Raw genomic sequence first — 19,830 nt, forward strand, 5'->3', positions numbered from 1 at the left:
AATCGCTTGAACCCGGGAGGTGGAGGTTGCCGTGAGCCGAGATTGCACCACTGCACTCCAGCATAGGCGACAGAGTGAGACTCCGTCTCAAGAGAAAAAAAAAAAGAAAAGAAAATCGGTTTAGTCTCACCCACCTTGAGAACATTTGCCTTCTCTGAGACTAGTTTCTCCATCTGTAAGGTGAGGGGTGATAGATCAGATGAACCCTAAGATCCCTTCTGGCTTAACCATTTTTCAGTTGGGTTGCCTATGACTAACAGCTAGCCTAAGACAAAGTTTTATGCCAAGCCCAGAGTGATCCTGCATAAACAGAAATCTGACCATGACATTCACCTGTCTAAATATTCAGTGGCTTCCCGCTGATCTTAGAACATTGCCTGAAGTCCCCATGCACAGGCCCTATTATCTACTTCTCCAGCCGCCAAGAGGCTCACTCTCCTGCCCCTTCCAGCTCCCTTCCACCCCCACCTCCTTTCATTCTTTACGGCCATTTCTCTAATCGCGGCCTAAGCACAGGGGTTTTGCACACGGTTTCCTTCTACCCGGACCTTTCTCCATATGCCCTCCTCCTCCCTTCCAGCTCCCTTCTCCTGGCTAACTCTTACTTGTCCTTCAAGTCAGGGGTGCTCCCACAGGACCCAGTACTTCTTAGATCTCAGCTCCTGTCACACAGTATTGTGACCGCTGAGCTGACTGCTTGTCAGTCTCTCCTCTAGACTGGAAGCCCATGTGTCTTACTCAACCGTCACTCTCCTGTCCGCCCACTCACACAGCAGGCGTCAATAAAAGACACATTGGATATAAACACGTGGGCAAAAGAAATACTACCTAGAAGGAAAGACACTGGACAGGAAGGCCAGAAACCCGTTTTAGTCCAGGCTTGGGACATGAAATGTGCAAGTCTAGGTACGTGACCAGCCGCTTCTGGTCTCAGTTTCTGGATTGTTAAATGATGAGAGAGAGGGAGAGAGGGAAGGGGGAGAGAAAGGAGGGGAAGGGGAGAGAATGAGTAAGTCTGTGTGTTTGTATGGGCCTGCGCCTGAGTTATCAGCTCCCTTTCTTCCAGTGTGCTTTCCTAGGGGCCACTAGAGGTCACTCTTGTCCTACACAATGGTGCCAGGACAGTCTGACTTCGCGGTGGCACCCAGGAAGCCGGAATGCGTCCGCCTGCCTCCAAATCCCGCACTCCAGTCTCAGGAAGGCTGGGAGATGTGCCCTGCGCTTGGTCTCACGAAGGAACAAATCACAGAATCAATCAAATCCCAACTAGAACTTCGTTGCGGTCCCGTTGGCAAGGGTCCCACCTGGAATGTGGCCTAATATTAAGGAAACGTGCGAAACCGGGCTCCAATTCCTGCAGGGGTGCCGGCTTCCCGGCCAGCGTGCAGAGAGGGGGGGTCCCGGCGCAGGTGAGGGGTCTGCGGCGCCCGCCACGACTCGGCGCCGGGCTCTCCCGAGCTCCGGGTCCCCGGCCGCCCCCGGCCGCCAGTCGGGTCGGCCCCGCACCTGTTTGTGCTTTGCAGGCTCCCGGCCCCCTCGCTGAGTGAGGAAGCTGGTATGTGCAGCTGCCCTGCCCTTCTCCAGGTCAGGGGCAGGTTAGAGTCCCGAGGGGGCCCAGTCAGGTTTGAGGACAGAGGGGCTTTGCTTCCCTTTCCTGCTCGGTGGGGAGACGGTGCATCTGGGGCAGCTTTGACAGGAAATTCGTCTGAAATTGCCTTGAGTGATGGCTACCACGCTGAGGAAGGCTGCTCAGAAGTGGCCCCTGCAGGTAGTGTCACCTGGTCCCCCATGTCCGGCTGGAGGAAAGGCTCTAAGACCGTCATGACCCTCTCTGGGGTGCTCCCACTCCTCAGGAGTCACGGGGGCAATTACTTCAAGTGTGTCCTGAACTTTTCTTCTGTGTGCTTTTTGCTCTACCTGGAATCCGGTGGAATCTCTCAAAAGCCTGTTCTTCCCTCCAGGCACCGTCAGAGGTAGCCTCCTGCTTGGGACCTTACCTGATAACAAGCTGGGAGAGCGGCACATTATCTGCATCTCCCTTTTAGTGTCCCTTTCAGCCTTATTTTATCTGTGTGCTTGGGTCAGTTTGTCTGCTACTGACTTTTCATTTCTTAATTTTCAATAGTATGTGGCTCCGTGCCTTCTTGTCCATGATAGCTGTTTAGTTAATGCTTGTTGAGTTCTGCTCAATCAACCGCTCTAGGAGTCATGCCTGGCTGTATGTTCCAATCTCTTCCTCTACTGTTGTTAACAGAGAGGACTGTAAGGGATAGAGAGAGAAAATGGGGAAAATAGTGTCCTGTTCCCTTGCCCTTCCAACAGCCCATACCCTATTTGGAGTTCCTTGTCCCTAAGATATTTTGAGGCTAAGATTATTTGCCCTCCATCCTACCCTCTGAGGGACACGCTGAAATGGTGAGCAGTTTTGATCTAGCTTCTGTATCACTGCCACAGAAAATACTAGGACCCTTTGTACAAACAGAGCTGGGGGTTTTATAGGCAAGTTGTTAGGGATATAGGCTTTTCCTGGATGTAGTGTGGTTTGGGGGTCAGGATTTGATCTGTATTCTATCCAAATCTGTGTAACAGTGATCCAATCCATAATGGATTCTACCATGTGCTTCTAATGGCTTAAAATAACTTAGCACACTTGGCAGACAATATGAGAGCCTGACTAAGGAACCTGGATTTGTACTGATATTGTTAACTCCCAGCAGATGAGGGAATTATCTGGGGGAAGTTTGGAAAGAAAATTTGATCCTGCAGCCATCTCAAAGCTCCATGTCATAGGCATATCACACTCAAACCACAGGACACAATAGGAACCAGCTATAAAAACCATGGAGACTTCAGTATGTGGTTAACTATGTCCCCCTACCATTGTAAAGAATTGGTGCCATCATCATCAACATTTACAAGTAGTGTTTAAGGGGCATTATTCATAGTTCCATCGTTCTTTTCATTGTACCAATTAAATTACAATAGACTTACTCCTTGTCCTCTAAGACAGAAAACACTGAAATATGCAAATGTCTGAGCAGACACACCATAATAAACATATTACACAAAGAGCAGGAAGGAAGGAAAATCAGATTTAGTCTGGATTTCAAGGCCTTCTGCAGTCTGGCCTTATTATGTGTTTGTGGCCTTTCCCTTTGCCCCACAAAGCATCCTGTATTCCAGTCATATGAGATGATTTGCTACCTCCCAGACAAAATGAGCCTTGAACTTCTGTACTTCCAAACCTTTAGTGAGCTCATCCTGGTGCTGGAAGTTGCCTTTCCTAGAAGTATGGCACATCCTTCCAGCTCCAGCTCCACGGCCTTCAGCCCTGAGACTTTTCAGATTACCAAGTCAGAATTCATCTCTCTCTTTCTCATAATCCCATCTCCTACATTTACCCTTATGTGGTCTGTTTTGTCTCTGAGTTAAGGTATCCTCTGTGGCGAGGGACCAGGTTTCCCCAGCCCTAATTGTGTGGAGCTGGAGGAGACAATGTGGGGGTACAAAGCATCCCCTTTACAGCAGTCTACAGGTGGACTGAAGACAGGTAGGAAGGCAGGTGTGTATGTGTGTGTGTATGCACACATGTTAACACACATTTTAAACATAACATGTTTAGTTATGTTTAACACACATGTTAAGGTGATAAATAACTGTTTTATTAACTTTTGACAAGGTATTCCCCATGACATCAGGTGTACTGGTATAATCTCAAAAGGGAAAAAAGATGTCTCAGGTGGTACAGGCTCTGTTCCAGATCCCACAGATATCCACGTGCAAAGTGTGGGGTGACTCTGAATCATTGTTGCAAGGGTAAGCAGGGAAGGCTAGTCTGCACGGGTATTGCTGGTGTTTGGCAGTGGGTCCACAGTTTAATGCTCCAGGCCCCTTGTCTGCAACGAGCCACATCCTGCCCTGGGCTTCCTGATGCTTAGCAGCCAAAGAAACACCAATTCAGGGCCCAGGCCCCACTATAGGGATAAGCTGGATTAGAACTTTCAGTTCCTTAAGGCTTACATTTGTTCATCACAGCCTCTGGAAGGTGCAGGGGAAGAAGAAGACAAGGGCCATTTCTTCTCAGTCAGCCAGAACGGCCCACATATTCTGCTGCTCTCTCACTTTAGAATCAACTGTTTAGAAATATGTTAGCTCTACCCTAACTTGCTCATTTACAGGTGTTTCGTCTAGGTCATCTGGGACAGAATGGAAATCCCTGCCTACAATGAGGGTCCCTGAGTGAGTGGAGGTGAACAGGGGAGACCACAGCCTTGATGGACAGCTATGCAGACAGTTTCCAGCTGCTGGGAGTGAGCTGGAGGAAAATATATTCTGGATCTGAGAACAAACAAAAAACTTTCAGAAAATAACAGTGAAAAGCCTAGATTCCTAAACATCTTGGTTTAAGATGTCAAGTTGCTGTAAAACATAAAAGCATTTCATAATCCTCTAATCGGCACAGCGATCTCCACATTAGTAATCTGGGAGTTAAAACAAAACAAACAATAAAACCTTTGGGAAGCCAGCACTCATCCTTCCACTCAGTCACAGAGAACTCCCAGGGGCTCATGGCATGTTCACACCTTTGGCAAAATGGCATAGCGCCTGAATGAAGAATATAATCTGGGAAAAATCGAAGATACAAATCATCTGGGATCTTGTTCTAGCAGTTTATAGAGGGACAGTGGTTCTCAACCTTGATCACATATTTGAATCACCTGGGGAGCTTTAACAAATACTGGTGGCTTGGTCCCAGCCCAAAGATTTTGGTTTAATTGGCTTGGGGTGTGGCTTGGGCATTGGGGTTTTTAAAGCTCCCCAGGTAGTTGGAAGTGCAGCCAAGGTTGAACATCACGGGTAGAAGAAGGGGCGGGGATATGTTTGTAGCTGGGGGTGGAGGGGACTCAGATATCTTTCTAACTGTTACATTCTGAATTTATTTAGAATAAAAAGAGATTTTCTTACTTTTTGAGTGCCATGTCAGGAGGCTACATTTTTTTTTAACCTAAAAGGAAGATGTGAACTTTCCAAAGACAAGTTTTTTGTTCCATAGACTGAAGGGAGCATTTTTGCTATTTCACTGGAACTGCTTTGCTGAATGTCTTGCCCCCTCCTGCTTGTACCTTGGTGGGATGATTATGCTCCTTGGTGTGTACCAGGGAAGTTCATGTGTAGCACTTTACAGGATGACTTAGGAAACAAATCAGATGAAGCATCAGTGCTGATAGCCAACTCTGTGTTTCTTGAACACTGAAAAGAACAACTTTTTTCTTTTCTTGAAAGTCAGTTTCTATAAAATCATTTAGATTTCTCTCAAGTTCTGGACTGTGTTGCAGAGAGCTCCTTATAGACAAAGAGTGGTTCAAATTCTCTTCAGGCAAGAGGAACTAAGCGAATGAAGAATGTGTCATTCAGTATCCTCACTGTAGTTTTCAGATATGTATATACTTATTTATGTAGCTAACATTGGTTATAGCTACTATCTCTTAAATTAGCACAAAGGCTAAAAGAATCCAAACTCCTCTGGGTTTCAATGAGTAAGCTTGCATTAACAAGATTTGTGAGGCTCATTTCTCTACATATTTACTTCTCTTTCTTTTTTTCTATATACTGCCTCAGAACCTTAAGTATAAGTATTTTTATAAATATATATATACTCATACATATATATTTATATTTCTGCTTTTTACAGTGTCTATTTCGGCCTTTCTGAACTGGTGCACTAACCTGAATGCTAGTGTTTAGAGTTAGTACCACTTTCCTGTTAACTCACAGCCAGGTCGTAAATCTCCCTGATCCCAGGCACTTTCTTGCCATTCGGTGCTCTCAGCCTCTGCAGCTTGTCTTTCCTGCTGAGGGGCTCTGAATGGCCTTTCAAAAGGGCTGCAGCTGATGTGGTTGATCTGCACCAGGGGGGCCTTTTGCTCCAGGTCAAAGATGTCTCATTCTAAGTCTTCCTTTGTAAAAAATTATCCTATTTTTTCCTGATATTTTAACATCTGAAGCCCTGCAGGGGTTAACAGCTTTCCTCACATGCTCTCAGCCTGAACATTACAGGCACTGAGGCTCCTTACCTTTTACCATGCATCAAAACAGATTCCGAGTGAATCAAAGAAATGAATACGAGTGAAACAAAAAAGAATCTGGAAGAAAATAAAGATGCATATTGATCTGATTTCAAGAATGTAAATTCATACACATATAAGTAGAATGGAAGAAAGGTAAACATATTTAACTATATAAAAGGGAATATTTCTGTATGTCAAGATAATACTCTTTCTAATAGTTAGAAAAATAGCAAGTAAAATACTAGAGAAAATATTTCAATACATAGATAGCAATGGGGGAAATTGCCTTTTATACCTGTATTAGAGCAAACTTAATAAAACAGACTAATACCCCAATAGAAAAATAGCAAAAGACACAGAAAATTCATGAAAGCAATACAATACTAACATACGAAAAATCTTCAGGCTCATTAATGCTCAAAGAATAGAAATTAACATAAGAATACTTTTTTTATTATGAAGTCAGCAAAGATGTAAAAAATGTTACTATATTGTGTTGGTGAGGAGAATTGTAATAACAAAATGTTCATATTTCCTCCTCCATCTCAGACCTCTTCAACTAAGTTTGGATGAGGTAAGAAAATTGAAAGGTGGCCAGGCGCGGTGGCTCATGCCTGTAGTCCTAGCACTCTGGGAGGCTGAGACAGGTGGATCACCTGAGGTCAGGAGTTTGAGACCAGCCTGACCAACATGGTGAAATCCCGTCTCTACTAAAAATACAAAAATTAGCCAGGTTTGGTGACACGCACCTGTAGTTCCAGCTACTCAGGAGGCTGAGGCAGGAGAATCCCTTGAACCAGGGAGGTGGAGGTTGCAGTGAGCCAAGATCGCACCACTGCGCTCCAGCCTGGGTGACAGAGTGAGACTCTGTCTCAAAAAAAAAAAAAAAGAAGGCAGAAAAAGAGAAAGAAAGAAAGAGAGAGAAAGAGAAAGAAGGAAAGAAAGAAAGAAAGAAAGAAAGAAAGAAAGAAAGAAAGAAAGAAAGAAAGAAAGAAAGAAAAAGAAAATTGAAAGGTTAATCCTGTGAGATAAAATTCTAAAACTCAATGGATTCTAAGGTGAGCAATCTGAACACCAGGTCATTTGAGGAATGGTTGAAGGATCTGAGAGTGTTTAGCTTGGAGACTAGAGCTTTTAGGGTAGATATATAGAAAAATTGATAAAGAAGAAGGTATAGATTTTCTCTTCTTCCTTTTTCCAAAGCAAGAGTAGAAAGGGCAAGAAAACACCTTTGGCCTAATACATGGAGGCTCTTTCCTACAGTCAGAGCTGTCTAGTCCTAGCATGAGCCAATTCCTGAGACGAGCCATCCCATCAAACAGAAACTGAAAAGCTTTATGTCAGGGACGTTATAGAAGAAACCTCTTGACCCATACGAGTTCTTTGAAATTTTTCCTTTATAAAGTCATCTTTTACTAACTACAGAACTTTCATAGAATGGTTTATTTTTAAAAGAAACTAATTTAAATGATCCCAGACAAGTGAAGATAACGGAAACCTGCAGGGAGTACATCTGGTTGACCAGAGTTCAAAAAGTGTAGGTACCAAATAATATCAGCAGTGTAGAACTAAAATACTTAGATGTCTTGAGTCTGCTGGGATAAATGGACAAATGGCCTACTGGTCCCAGAAACAAGTCTTCATATTTTGTTTTTGAGTGTCTGAGTCTTGGTATTGAATTAATGAGGTTAAGGTTTTTCCCAAAGCTTCTTTTACCTGATCTCTCAGTGTCCAGAAACTAAACATGGTGCTTCCAGGTATCATTAGTGAGAGATTGTGGTGGGTCAGGTGGTGGCCAGTTCACCCCTCAGGATTTTTCACATTAGCCAAGCTCTGAATCCAGAGATGAAATATCATAATATGGTCTGGTCTGTTCCAACAGGGACACGAAGATATTTTTAAAGTCTTAGCACCTGGGAGTTACTTGAGTATTTTCAGAACCATTCTGTTTGGTTAACATCAAATGACACCTCTCTAAAGGTATGCAGTTAGATGCCAATGTTTTTCTTTGATATAGATTTTAATGAGGGTGAAATCAAAGCAAAAGTTCTATCCCAGAGAGATGGAAAAAATGAGCAGTATGTGGAAAAAGGAAAAAAAAAGATGTTCATTTCTTCACAGAATAGGCATTAAGATTTTTGATTCATAGGAGCCTTGAGATTTTTTTCAGCTAAAGGAGAGGCTCATGCAGATCTGAAATTTAAACATTAATATGGAACCTATTAGCCCCAAAGCAGAAATACTTTACATGTCTATTTATGGCACCACCCACTGGCTGCTTCCTGTTAGTTGTTTGTTTCTAGTAACAGATGAGCTCCTTTAGGAGATTCTTCTGAGCTCCTTTAGGAGATTCTGAGATTCATCTCAGAATCCCCTCCCCAACAACCCCAAAACACCCCATATTAAATAGCTCTTGAAACCAGGTGAGGATATGGCCTAGCAATAGAAAGATCAAGGGACATTCTGACCTGAAACATTCATATTGAACTTTACATTCAGAATTTTCCCCTAATTTGTCTACTTGGAACTCTTGAGCCCTTGCAGCTATGTGACCACAATCCTTTTTTTTTTTGAGACGGAGTCTCGCTCTGTCGCCCAGGCTGGAGTGCAGTGGCGCGGTCTCAGCTCACTGCAACCTCCGCCTCCTGGGTTCATGCCATTCTCCTGCCTCATCCTCCCGAGTAGCTGGAACTACAGGCACCCGCCACCATGCCCGGCTAATTTTTTTTTGTATTTTTAGTAGAGACGGGGTTTCACCGTGTCAGCCAGGATGGTCTTGATTTCCTGACCTTGTGATCCCCCCGCCTCGGCCTCCCAAAATGCTGGGATTACAGGCGTGAGCCACTGCGCCCGGCCCGGGACCACAATTCTTTTAAAATTTTAGTTAGTCATTGCAAATTAGATCACTGAAGAGGAAGAAGTTATGTCTGACACAAAGTAGGATCAATAAAACTGGTGAATGGATGAAGAGATATACTTTCCAGTTTCCTTGGGAAGCCTCCCTTGTTGGCATCTTTCCCTCAGAAATATACCTCTGAGAATGGGCTCCGTTAGGTGTGAGGGAGTTGAAGGTGCCAGTATATATGGGGTTGGAATATAACCTATTGATATTGATTTTTATATACCTCAAATTAAACAAATCTAGAGTCATTGCTGGTTTTTAATAATCCCGTTGTTTGAGAAAAGCATAATAAAAACATAAGGGAATTCCCCAGTTTCTCTGGGAAAAAAATGTGCTTTTACTAGAATTCTGTGATTGGGAGACAGTCTTAGAAGTACCTCAGAGAAGAACTTTTAAAAGGGTCTGAGGCTGGGCATGGTGGCTCATGCTTGTAATCCAGCACTTTGGGAGGCTGCGGCAGGTGGATCACCTGAGGTCAGGAGTTTGAGACCAGCCTGGCCAACATGGTGGAACCTCATCTTTACTAAATATACAAAAATTAGCTGGGCGTGGTGGTGCATGCCTGTAGTCCCAACTGCTCGGGAGGTTGAGACGGGAGAATAGCTTGAACCTGGGGGGCAGAGGTTGCAGTCAACTGAGATCACACCATTGCACTCCAGCCTGGGTGACAGGGTGGGAGTCTGTCTAAAAAAAAGGGGGGGGCGGTCTGAATTCTGGACTTGTGAAGAAAAGTTAATGAAACTGGCGTGAATTAGCCTGAAGGAGAAAACTTCTGGGTAACCTAATACTCTTCAACTATATTCATTCTATAAGGAGCCTACAATGAAATGAACCCAGACAATATCATGACAGAGTCCAGTTATCCATATGTATATTCGTCTTATGTAATTGTAATTTTATAGTACTGGACTGTTGGTGTAGCACATTGTTGAAAAAAGTGCACTAGAGTAAGGGTCAGGGGAACTGGATCCTAGGGACTTCTAGCTTTGTCACTTACTAGTTGTGTGACGCTTGAATAAGTCACTTAATACTTTAAGACTCGGTGTCTTCAACTCTAAAATGGAAGGGAGGCAGGAATTACTCTATATGCTTCATGGTTCTGTCAGAAGGTTAAATGAGATAATGGCTATTAAAGTTTTTCATTATCTATAAAGTTGCAGTCATAGGTACAGTGGGCCCCAGTGTTCTTATACAATTAAGTGTTCAGACAGGATTGAAATTGTGGTCACTCCTTTCTGAGAGGTCTTTAAATGTGGGGCATCCTCTGGTCCAGATGGCTTGGCCACAGACTGAAGGCTGGGGGAGAGAGCCAGATCACCTCCCAGTGTCACTCCACCTCAGGATTCTTAGCATCTGCTGGTTCCCTCAGGTCAATGTGTCAGAACAGAACAGCCAATGTGATGAAAGTTGCTTCCCTCTTTCCTAATTTTTGGAGTATTTTCCCTCCAAATGGAATTGAACAAGGCACATAAGGGGGAACACTAGGATCTGACCTAACACCTGTTTTTGGTTTGCTTTTTCTCTGGAAAGGTAAGTCCTTTCGATTTTAGATGTCAGTTGGCTTGTGAGGCCAAACTTCATGTTGCTTCTCTGTTTGTTGAGAGACACTGGAGATATTTATCAGGTACAAATGATTCCTAGAGCAGGGCTCCCTAACCCCTGGGCCATGGACCAATCCTGTTAGGAACTGGGCTGCACAGTAGAAGGTGAGTGGTGGGTGAGCATTACCACCTGAGCTCCACCTCCTGTCAGGCCAGCAGCATCATCAGATTCTCATAGAAGCGTGAACCCTATTGTGAACTGCACATGCGAGGGATCTAGGTTGCACACTCCTTATGAGAATCTAATGCCTGATGATCTGAGGTGGAACAGTTTCATTCCCAAACCACCCCCAACCCCGCCACGGTCTGTGGAAAAACTGTCTTCCATGAACCCAGTCCCTGGTGCTAAAAAGTTTGGGGACCACTGCCTTAGAGGACAGTGGTTATTGCTTTGTGATCACACAAGGCAATGGGTAGATTCTGTATTTTGCAGATGCCCCCAAAATCTCCACTGGCTTATCCAGAATGGGAACTATTGTTCTGGATGTGAATGGGGCCATCTTCTTCTGAGAAAGGTGAGAAACCAGGGAACATGACAAGGGAGGGACCCACAGCTGGATTTTTTCTGGAAAATAAAACTAGCCAGATACTGCCACCACTTCCTCTAGTCATAGAGCCTCTTTGTGTGGCCTCTTAGTGGCTTGACTTTACTGGTGACCGCTGAGAACACAGCCTCCAAAAGTGAAGAGGAAGCAGGGGGAATGGGGACCAGAAGAGAATAGAATTTCAGAGCTCAAAGGGAAGCCATAATCTCTTGTCCAACCCCCGACTGAGGAAGGAATCCTAGAGCACCTCTGAGATGGCTGCTCACACTCTGATTAATAGGCTACCTCCTGAGAAAGCCTATCCTGACCTCGGTCAGACCAGGCAAGCCTTTGGAAAGCGAGCTCATTTTGAAGTGAAATCTATCTCTTTTAAATTGCACTCCTTGGTTTTCTGTCATTTTGGAGTATTCTAGGCCAAATCTGTTTAATTTCACTTGGCAGTCCTCTGAAGAAAGTCCTCATAACTTACCTTACTTTTCTCCTCTGAACTAAATTTCCCCATTTCCTTCAGCTATTCCCTGAAGAATACGTATTCCAGATGCAGAATACTCTTGTTTGTACACTGCAGTTTTCTAAAACTTCTGTCCTGTGGGCTAGTGAGCACCTACTTTTTGTCTGGTTCCTAGAATAAGAACAGTCTCTTAAATAAGGAGTTGGGACTGGAGTAGGGGGATCTTACGACTGGTTCATTCACTGAGATGGGAAACAAGAACCTTCTTGTGAATGTGGTTGCCTAGACCATACATAAATGGTGACCCCAAGGGTGCTTCCTGTGTGATACTTGACATACCTTAGCTCTGAGTTCACATAGAGATGCCCTTTCAGAGATTGCAAATCTTCCCAGGCCCAGTGGCAATTCTAAGAGAATGAGAATTACCCCATGTCCTCAAGCAATCAAAGAAGTCTTCTGGCCTCTCCCTATTCCTGAAACACTAGATCAGAATACCCAACTGGTGGCTTGAATTGGGGCGGGGGGCACTGACTTGCTCTATATCCTCTTCCTGGTTCCTCCAGACAGGAGCAATTACACATTCTTCTGCTCCCAGAACTTTCTATCCCCTTCTGAGCTAATATGGCTTCAAGCTGTAGCAAGAACTAGCAGACATAGAACACAGAGTCTGGCCCCAGAGGCTTATAAAAGAGAGAAAGAGACACCAAAGGCTGAAATCACTTCCTAGCATTTTCTTTCATCCCTTTCTGCACAGTCTGCTTCACTGAAACCACACCCTTCCTGTGAGACCCCCATCACAGACCACTCAGCTCTTTAGTAGTTGCTGAGCAGAGCACTAGATGTGGTCTTGAACATGTACATGACAGTCCCTGTCTGGCAGCTTACAGTCCACCATGGCACAGCCCAGGGTCGAGCCAATGAGGTCTAGAATAGGAGAGGTGTTAAATTGGCAGTAATTTTAGGCAGAACAGACTCAGAAGAATGAAGGGCCCAACATTTCGCAGTGAATTAGTGGCAGGATCAGGGGCTGGAATCCAGTTCCCTTGAATTCCAATCCAAAACTCTCTAATCCAACATATGTAAAATCGTTATGTGTGCATCTGTATTTATATTTATAGATGTATGCATATGCATGGGTTTGTGGAAGGCTTTATTTCAACCATATTTTCCAAATTGAGTCTCATAATAATCCCATTTGACAGTTAAGGAAGCTCAGGTTTGATCACAAAGATAAACGGTAGCATCTGAATGCAGATCCTCACCTTCTAATTCCAGTTCCAATGTTCTTCCAATTACCTGACATTATTTTTTGGAGCTCAGTGGGTGTTACCAAATCCTTCTTAAGGATCCCTGTAGAATGAAATTCTCTTTGTCCTTGTCCCTCTCCTACATTTTTTTTTTTTTTTTGAGACAGAGTCTTGCTCTGTTGCCCAGGCTGGAGTGCAGTGGTGTGATCTCAGCTCACTGCAACCTCTGCCTCCCAGGTTCAAGTGATCCTCCTGCCTTGGACTCCCAAGTAGCTGGGATTACAGGTGCTCACCACCACACCTGGCTAATTTTTGTATTTTTTTTGTACAGAAGGGGTTTCACCATGTTGGCCAGGCTCGTCTCGAACTCCTGACCTCAAGTAATCCCCCCGCCTCAGCCTCCCAAAGTGTTGGGATTACAGAGGTGAGCCACAGTGCCTGGCTGGTCTCCTACAGTCTTAACAAAGTTGTAACACAGCTCCTTCCTATTATGGTGATGGCAAAAGTTGAACATATGGCATATCGCCAGCCAGTGGGGGTCAGTCCCTTCAGTCACCCTTAAGGATAGGTATAGGAAGACAGGGGTTAAGGTACGGCCAGCTCCAAACAGCAGGGGAATCATCTTGGAGGCAGGGACATAGGGGTGGGGTAAATAGGTTTAGAGTCCTGCCTGCATCCTTGGTTGGAGGGAAAAGAAGCTCATAAAAAAATGCTACCCTTGACTATCATCTTCTGTTTCATCCTTTTGCTTTTTTGTAATTCTTAGCATGATTTTTTATCATAATCCTAACAAATGACTTGTCAACACATTATCTTAAAAGTCTGAAAACATTCCTCTTTGGAAGAACATTCTTAGGGAAAGCAATTGTATCCTTCCTCTTTCTCAACCAGCCAGATTTCTGAGTTGAGGAAAAGAAAGGCAATGGACATTTATTGAGCATTTACTATGTGTCAGGAACTTTACACAGATTACCTCATTTACTTTGCTCCAAAAGAGAGGTTTCACAGATGAGGAAACTGACGCTCACAGAGATGACATAACTTGCCTAAAGACACACAGCCAGCAAGTAACAGAGCAGGGATGGACACCTTGGCTTGTTAGACTAAAGCATTTGGCCAGTCCCCTCCACACAGTGCACAGTCTTCCTGACACTGGGCAGGCTCAGCTCCTAAGCTCTTCGGTTCCAGAGGACCCTAACCAGAGGACCCTAATCACTGCTGCAGAGTCAGCCCTTCTGTCAGAAATGGCTTTGCAGATCATTATTTAATGGCAGCAGGAGATTTAAATGCACTCATGATCCTCAGAAAATCACACCCAGGATGAGAGTTTTCATGTTGCACAGGACCTTACCACATATACAACAACCCTTGAAATCTGAAGATTAGGAAACTGAAGCCAAAGGATTAGGATAAAATAATTTTCCCAGGTCATATGATTATTTAGTGGTAAAGCGGGGACCAGAACCAGGTCTCCTGCCTAGGATGAAGGCCAGGAATTCAGCACACTCATCATGAACTACTCAGAAGTGAAGAGAAAGGGGATAAAATACTCAACAGAGTCCTGCTGACATAGGTAGGACTGGGAAGAAAGAAAAGCAGACGCAATGTACATGTAGCCAGAAAAAAGAGTCAGCATGTGAACCGAGACTGAAAATGAAGATCTAGGGTGGGCTAAAGAGACTCGATAAGTGACTTCCCAGATTGTTTTTTACTCCCATTGCAAATACAATTGGAAGCCAAATGCAAGCCACCAAGGTTGCAGTGAAACAGTGAATAATTATAGCACAAATATTTGTGGGCAGCTGTTGGAGTACAAGCCACCTGCTCCAAGTTTACAGCTTTGTTAAACTTGGTAAACATTAAAAATGGAATAGGAATGCCTCCAGTCTGTGCAGCATCCCATACCCTTCCTGAGAGGCCTCACTTGGGGAGCTGGGGTGGCCTTGCCCTTGACCAGGCCCTTCTCACTGTGGCCTAGAGTTGTTCTGTTTGTAGAGATCCATGTTGTCAAGTCTCTAATAGAGACTGAGGGAGGCAGGGAGTGTCCGAGAATCGTTTATTTGTAGAGTTTTGAAAGGGTCACAGAGCCCTCAAAATATAATCTCTGTCCTATTATTCAGATGAAGAAGCTGAGATGGAGCAGTGATGTGCTCAAGTCATAAAGTTAGGGGCAGGACAGACTCTTTATCTCTGACCTTTTGAGCACTAAACTCTTTGTTTAGTGCTCCTTCCTGTAAGCCCTGTGAGGTTAATAGATGGTAACAACAAGGGAGTCAGCATTACAGAATGTTACAGCTGTGAGGGACATGGTTCTCAACTACCAGGATATTTGGTTGCTACATGACCATGGGGCACTATTGGCATTTGGTGAGCAGCGGCCAAGGATGCTAAACAGCTTACAATGTGATAGTCGTGTATAACGAAGAATCATCTAGCTCAAATACCAAGAGTACCCTTGTTGAGAAATACTTTCTCCACCATTTGACTTTACAATTGGGGAATCTAAGATAGGGAGGGGCTTGAACATGTTCCCAAAAGGAGTCAGCAGTCACCTGACCCCAGACCGCTCTTTGTCCTACTCCATCCCACTGAGCCCTTGAGAGAATTAGTAGCAGCCTTGGTGTCTTCAGCCTCCCCCTCCCTCAGCTCCTGCTGCACTTGCTCCCGAGCTATTTTCAGGTTGGCACGTACTTGGACTTTAGGCCCTCCTGCCCATAGGGCTGCAGCAGGTACTGGTGAACGAGCTTGTCTCTGAGAGTCCCAGCCAGCTTGATTTTCTTTCTTGATCGATGCAAGTTGATGATAAAAAGTGTAATAGACCCACGAACGTAGTTGTGGCTGAGATCCAGAGAAAGAGAGAAGTGAAAGATGGAAACAAAGTGGTCAGTTAGATGCTTCTAAATAATTTATAGACTGTACAAAATATGAACAGCCCAGAAAATGGAACTTAAAAACTTGGCCACCATAGACCCTAAAAGACAGGAAGGCCTTGTTATTGTGGTTTCTTGCAAAGATGATAGCCACTTCCTGCTATACTTCTTTTGTTTTTGTTTAAATGTATTGCAATGATTTTAGGAAATATAATATATGTATTTTATGGCATATATTACCATAGTATGGAAGTAAAACATGCTGATTGCAAAAAAGGAAAAATATTGAGAAACAAAAAGAAGAAAAAGAAAATTCCCCATAACCCTCATATCTTGAGATATGATAATATTTTGGCAAACATCCTTCCAGTATTTTTTAGTTTATTAATTTGACAAATATTTATTGAGTACTTTGACACATTATTACTCAGTTTTTACATAACTGGAATCACATTATTCACAGAGATTTTTTTCCATTAATGAACATCTTAAACATATTCCTATGTGATTCTTTTTCTACTTGTAGAAGAATGCTAAACTTTTCAGTCATAGAAGTGTAACATTATTTAACTAATCCCCTATGTTTGCAGTTCAGACAACTCATGTTTGAACATTTTTGCCATTATAAATTATGTCATGTGTATAAACTTTTTGATTATTTCTGATGGATAAAGTCCTAGACGTTGGAATCATTAGTCCAAGGGAAATGGGTGTTGTATGATTCCTCACCAAATTTTCCAGTTCATTCCCAGTGGTGCACCTCCCTGTGGGAAGATTTTTTCTTCCTGCCCTACTGAGTGATCACGTGATTTGCTTTGTCCAATGAAATGTGAGTGGACATGGTAAAAACCTCTAGGCAGAAGCTTTAGGACTCAGCCCATCTTTTGCCATGTTTCATTTCCCTCTGCCAGAAGACTGACAATGTTCTTGACAAAGGCTGTTCTATTGAATGAAGATGACGTGGGCAGAGGTACAGCTGAGCCATGATGGACAAGTAGTGTGAATGAGAAATAAATTTTCTTACTGAAAGCCATGGAGAGGGGGCTATTCATTATTGCAGCATAAACTCACCTATCCTGACAGATACACACTTTTTGATGCCATTGATATTAACTCTCTAGGAAGCTTTCACTAATTTTGCTCCCACCTGCTCTGTATGAGAGCACCTATTTCCTCATACCCCTAAGAACACTTCCAATGTGTTCTTTTAAAATACCTCTGTCAACCTGAGAGGTGAAAATGGGATTTCAATGTTGTATTAATTTGTATTTTTAAAAATTAATACTGACATGCAGCATTTTTTCATTTGCCATTTCATTTCTTCTTTTGTAAGCTGACCATGTCCTTTGCCTGCCTGCCTGCCATCCATCCTTCCTTCCTTCCTTCCTTCCTTTTCTTTGCTTTCTTCCTTCCTTCCTTTCTTTTTTTCTCTGTCGCCCAGGCTGGAGTGCAGTGGCACGATCTCGGCTCACTGCAACCTCCGCCTCCTGCATTCAGGCAATTCTCCTGCCTCAGCCTCCCTGGTAGCTGAGATTACAGGCGTGCACCACCATGCCCAGCTAATTTTTGTATTTTTAGTAGAGATGGGGTTTCACCATGTTGGCCAGGCTGGTCTTGAACTCCTGACCTCAAGTGATCACCCGCCTTGGCCTCCCAAAGTGCTGGGATTACAGGCATTAGACACTGTGCCCGGACACCTTTGCCTATTTTTCTGTTGATTTATAAAAACAATTTATTTATTAAAAAGCAGTCTTTTGTCTGCAAAATTTCCCCCGGTTTTCTTTGACCACTTCAGTTTATTTACATTGTATTTTAATATATAAAATTTAAAAAACTTTTATGTAGTCAAATTTATCTTTTTGATTTCTTCCTTTGCTGTTTTACCTACCTCAAGATTATAAAACTATTCACCATTTTGGAATCTTTTTAAATGAGCATAAGATCTTCAGAAGTCTGAGAGAACTATATGCCTACATGCACAAGCCCTTCAGCATGTATCAGCAAAACTATAACGATTTCCTTCTCTCTGTAGGAAAAAATGCTTAGTTTCTAAGGGGTCCCTTAGGGCCCCATCTGGATAGGTTAATGAGAGGAAACAGAAAAAAATGACCCAGCCCCACCTTCAAAGGAGGAGTTCAGAGAAACTCTAAGTCAACTTTGCCCAGAGGAAAGCATCATTCCTTGTAGAAATAACACCCCTCCATCCTGGGTCACTCACCTCTGCTTCTAAAGGTGCTAATTAAGAGTTGAGTGACCATGGACAGGTCAGCATGGTGACATGGAGTTTTTTTATTTTTGTTTTTGTTTAGAAGCACAGTTTCCAGGGCTCTTCCCTGGAGATTTTGATGCAATCTATTTGGGATTAGGGTCTGGGAATCTATACTTAAAAAAATCTTTCTGGGATATTTGGCAGATGAATTGGGTTTGGGAACCACTTGCTTAGAACAATCCATTAAGATTATGAGAAGAACTACCAAAGTATATCCTGCTGGCTGTGCGTCAGAGGATTTTTCTTGCATCTGCAGGAGGGTACATTATTGTGTTCAAGGCTTTTGGATGCCTGCATTTGTGTTCTGATAAATTATTAAAATGACTCTTTCATCTGGTTCCTCCTCCTCTGGTCCTTCTTAATCTCCTGCAACATGTGAACTAGCTTTTGTAGCTAAATGAGTTAGGTCAGAAGAGAATGCCAGTTGATTTAAGCAGACTTGTGTCCCCAGAATTCTGAAGAAGGATGCTGGCAGCCTGAATCAGTGTTGACCATCATTAAAGAAGAACATAGACTCTATCCCATTGGTGGGGTTTCAGCTTAGCTTAGCTATCTGTAAAACTGAGGAAGACACCATTAATTGCAGGATCTCTAGGCTTCAGAGTGGGAGCAAAATACATGTGGATGGGTATCAATTTTGCCAGACTGCAGTAAACTCTTTTGCTAGCTACCATCAAACAACACTCTCAAAGGCCAGCAGTGGAGGAGGAGAGAGCCACGTGCTTGCATTTATGAGTTTCTCCTCTGCAGAGCTGGGGCAGAATGAGCCCTTGGAGACTGCAGAAGAGAAGGTGGGATGTGGGGAAGTGGTGGGTGGGAGGGAGACCTGAAATCACAGCACTGCTGCAGGGAAAGCTGTCTTTTTCAAGCTGTTTGGCAGTGTTCTGATTTCCACTTACATAGTTCCCCTGGGGAAGACAAACCAGTACAGCCCAAAGACTCACATATAGAGGCTCTCAGAACTCATAGTGCCTTCTCAGGTAGGAATTGGCATTAAAGACTGCCTCAGCCATCCCTCTCCCTGCTTGGCTTATGGGCAAGGACATTAAGCGAGGTCTTTTTGCTGCAAAGACACATTCTTGGATGGGGAGTGCAGCACCAACCTGAAAGTAGTGTGTTGAGAATCCAAATTCCTGAGGAACATATATTCTCTGACCACAGAAAAATAATCTTGGAGAAGATGGTGTCTGAAGGCTTGGCCTGCAAGCATTTGCTGGCCTTCTGAGGTTATCAAGTCCAGGTGGCTTTTGGTTATCTTAGTGAATGGTCCTTTCAGGAGAGAAGTTGTCTGAGAGGACCATCTATCTTGCCCCATGTCTCACTCATGGGTGAGATTTTTTTTTCACCAGCAGAGAATCCATGTATCTGGAGTTCATTTTTTTTGGCTGTTCTTTTCCTGCCTGACATTTCTCTGTGTTGCCATGGGAGGAGGGGGTAGTGAGTCAGGGAAGGGAGGCTGGAATTGGAATATCCTAAATGTAAGAGGTGGGGAATGTCATATGGGGAGGTGCATCTTGACTTCCAGATAGAAAACAGTCATGTTCTAGAAATGTCTCCAGTGAAGCTGGGAGGCTGGGAAAGGGAAAGGGGGATGATGCTTTGCAGTCCACGGTCATTCCCACTGAAAGTCAATGTGCTTGAAACTGGGTTGATCCATTGTCTCCAAATCTAATTCAAAGGTTTTGGGTTCGGTAAAAGCCAGGCCATGTTTTGCCAAACATTTTTTCCCTTAATTTCAAAGCCCCTGTGTATTTTAAGGGAAATTTAATCCACATGTTTCTGATTCATTTACACTTAACTCATCAAAATATTGTTTTGTAAGAGCCATTTGATGTCCAAGAAGCCTCAGGAACCATTTTTATGAGTCTTTAAAAAAA

At 43.6% G+C, this 19,830-nt stretch overlaps 1 protein-coding gene across 2 annotated transcripts in view; it reads right to left on the bottom strand.

The window, feature by feature from the left end:
- HPSE2 (heparanase 2 (inactive)) overlaps positions 1-19,830 on the bottom strand; it is a 752,987-nt gene that overhangs the window by 9,481 nt on the left and 723,676 nt on the right. For both annotated transcript variants that reach the window (XM_024253747.3, XM_024253744.3), the window contains one exon: positions 15,506-15,652. In XM_024253747.3, coding sequence (XP_024109515.3) covers positions 15,506-15,652 — 147 coding nt within the window. The remainder of the gene's footprint in view (positions 1-15,505; positions 15,653-19,830) is intronic.

Source organism: Pongo abelii, chromosome 8 (genome assembly GCF_028885655.2).
Source record: "Pongo abelii isolate AG06213 chromosome 8, NHGRI_mPonAbe1-v2.0_pri, whole genome shotgun sequence".
In the NCBI taxonomy this organism is placed as follows: Eukaryota; Metazoa; Chordata; class Mammalia; order Primates; family Hominidae; genus Pongo; species Pongo abelii.